The sequence below is a fragment of the Myotis davidii genome, unplaced genomic scaffold (assembly GCF_000327345.1).
Source record: "Myotis davidii unplaced genomic scaffold, ASM32734v1 scaffold2537, whole genome shotgun sequence".
NCBI classification, from domain to species: domain Eukaryota; kingdom Metazoa; phylum Chordata; class Mammalia; order Chiroptera; family Vespertilionidae; genus Myotis; species Myotis davidii.
In genome coordinates, this window is record NW_006288180.1 from 185,241 (window position 1) to 188,382 (window position 3,142).

The window sequence follows — 3,142 nt, forward strand, 5'->3', positions numbered from 1 at the left end:
CCAATTTGTTATCCATCTCTGGTTTTGCCATTTGGAGAATGCTCCGTGAAATGGAATCACACAACATATAACCTTTGAAATAGGCTCTTTAGCCCGGCTGGTGTGGCTCAGTGGTTGAGCATCAATCTATGATCAAGGAGGTTGCTGGCTTGATTCTGGTCAGGGCACAGGCCCAGGTTTCGGGCGTGCAGAAGGCAACCGATCACTGATTCTCTCTCGTCATTGATGTTTCTATCTCACTCCTTTCCTCCCCGAAATCAATAAAAATATATTTTAAAAATAAAGAGGTGAAATGGGCTTTCTTCCACTGAGCATTATGCCCTTGAGACCCAGCCATTGCCAGCAGCTTCCCTTGTCATTGCCGAGTAAGACCCAGTCGTACTGATGTATGAGAATGTGTGCTGTCAACGTAGGAAACTTTCAAACCTGCACAGAATTTTTGTTTATTTTGAGCTAAACAGAATTGCCAGGAAGCAGCATCTGAACAGACTGGAAAACGCTCTGGAAAACTGTGGTTTTTACCACTTATTTTATTCATCAGAATCAAAGGGGGAGATGTAAGGTGGTTACATGAAATTCATTGGCGATAGGTAGGGAGGTGGGAGAAAGCAACGCAGGGAAACTTCTGGAATTGGACACAAAGTAAAAGAAACAGACACATACTTCTTTGAAATTTGTGGCTATAGGATGGTTAACATTAAACAATTTTTTAAAAATTCTTTATTAGTTAAGTTTTTACAAATGTGTCCTCCCCCCCCCCCCCCATCCCCCTGTTGTCCATGTCCATTGGTTTGGCTTATCTGCATGCATACAAGTCTTTTGGTTGATCTCTTCCCCTTACCCCCTCCCTCCCCTACTTTCTTTCTGGGGATTGATAGTCTGATGGCTGTTTCTCTGTCTTTGGAACTGTCCCTGTTCATCAGTCTATGTTGTTCTCTATATTCCACAAATGAGTGAAATCATGAGTTATTTATCTTTCTCTGACTGGCTTATTTCACGTAGCATAATGCTCTCCAATTCCATCCATGCTGTTGCAAAAGGCAAGAGTTCCTTCTTTTTTACCACAGCGTAGAATTCCATTGTGTAGATGGACCACGTTAAATTTAATGTTAACTTAAACAATTAACACCATAAAATAAAGATCATGGGATTTGTGGTCGCTGCCCTGGGGGGATTGTCCTGACATTCCAAAGGTGGGTTATCCTAGATGCAAAATGACAATAGACAGATTCAGTTAAGGTAAAAACTGACTTTTGTCAGGGAAGGTACCAGCTGGGGCCCTGAGGACCTGCCACAAATCGCTTTTAGTTAGAAAGTTTTCATGTCAGCTCGCCCTATGTGGATACTTTCCACCTCTGCAGGCCTCCCCCCTTCCCTGCAGCGCCCCCTTCCCTGAGATTGTCAGGTGTACCCTGTGGCCCCTTTTTCCTTTTGTTTTCCACCCTGTAATAACCATCCGTCCATGGAAAGATAATAGTACACAGCTGTTTTCACTTTAGGACTACTACTAATGAAGCTTTTTTAAACTTCAACAAGTACAGGAGTTGTTTCTTCCCCCTTAACCCCACTGCAACCCATTTGGGTTTAAGTTTCTATTTCCTGCCTTCCACCTTAAGATAACGATTCTTAAAGGGGTATTCGTGTCGCTATGATAACTGGTAGCCTAATAACCCTTTCCACATTCACGTAAAAGTCACATGTGTTGCCATGGCGCTTGGAAGTTAGCGTCAAGGCAGAAACATGGGACCGGGCAGCCCGATGATCCTGAACCTGAGTCCTGGGTTCTGCGGCTGAGGACCGGCTCCAGCAACAACGTGCGGCTGCTGTTAGAGAAACTGCAGGGAATGCCAGGTTCTGGCTCCCGCTGGGGACTCGGCTTTACTCAACTGCGGAGCCACTGACTGAACGGACGCCATAGTTTACCCACCACCCCGGGGAGGGGAGTCCCACCTTTCCGTGAGCAAACATACTAAACCCTACACGCTGCATGGCCCGAGGCACAGGACTTCCTTCTGGAGTTAAAGTGGGAAGCGGGGCCTCCCTGGTTGAGGAATTCCAGCAAAGGAAGGGTTACGCAAGGACCACGGTTTCAGGCCTAGTGGCAACCTTCTCAGAGGGTGCAGGCTGCAACGCTGAATGCTGGTTAGAGCTTTAGCGGCCACTCCAGGCCTCCCGTGGGGGTAAGCCAGCTTTTCCAGTAAGAGCACAGCCACGAATTAGGCTGGGGCTGCTGCTACATAGGAAGGACTGGAGGCAGGCAAGCGGCCTATGGAACAAGGAGTTCGGCAACCACAGCGCCTGTCCCACCTGGACGTAGTTCTGTTTGGGGAACAGATTCCGATTTTCCTTACAGCTCTCCCACGGAAACTCTAGGCGGCTCTGAAAAGAGCCTTTGGGTTTTCGTTTTACTTTGGGTAACAGTTACGCCCGCTCCCCGCGGATGCGGCGCGCGAGCTGGATGTCCTTGGGCATGATGGTGACGCGCTTGGCGTGGATGGCGCACAGGTTGGTGTCCTCGAACAGCCCCACCAGGTAGGCCTCGCACGCCTCCTGCAGCGCCATGACGGCCGAGCTCTGGAAGCGCAGGTCGGTCTTGAAGTCCTGCGCGATCTCGCGCACCAGGCGCTGGAAGGGCAGCTTGCGGATCAGCAGCTCCGTGGACTTCTGGTAGCGCCGGATCTCGCGCAGGGCCACGGTGCCGGGCCGGTAGCGGTGCGGCTTCTTCACGCCGCCCGTGGCCGGCGCGCTCTTGCGGGCGGCCTTGGTGGCCAGCTGCTTGCGGGGCGCCTTCCCGCCCGTCGACTTGCGCGCTGTCTGCTTGGTACGAGCCATAGCAAAGCACCCAAGGTAGCAAATCTGTTGGGCGCTCCTATTTATAACCTCAAACGCCTCCTGATTGGTCCGAATATTCAAATTCCGCGCCGCGAATTAAGCGATGTAACGGGCCGTCTGATTGGCTATCGGGTCTATGAAAAAAATGGAAAAAGGCTCAGTTGTCTTTCCACTTAGTTCTCCGCCCTGGACCCGCCCTGTATTTAAGGTATTGATCGCTCTCCTTAATCGACTTGGTTGAATCTCCGACAATTTTTAATCTCCTTGTTCTGGTTTACACTTGGGAGGAGGCGAAAGTGAAAGTTCCAGG

The 3,142-nt window shown here is 49.9% G+C and overlaps 1 protein-coding gene across 1 annotated transcript in view; it reads right to left on the reverse strand.

The window, feature by feature from the left end:
* Positions 1-1,087: 1,087 nt before the first annotated feature.
* LOC102768330 (histone H3.v1) overlaps positions 1,088-3,142 on the reverse strand; it is a 7,460-nt gene continuing 5,405 nt past the window's right edge. The window contains exon 3 of the mRNA XM_015561489.1: positions 1,088-2,892. Coding sequence (XP_015416975.1) covers positions 2,422-2,892 — 471 coding nt within the window. The 3' untranslated portion in view covers positions 1,088-2,421. The remainder of the gene's footprint in view (positions 2,893-3,142) is intronic.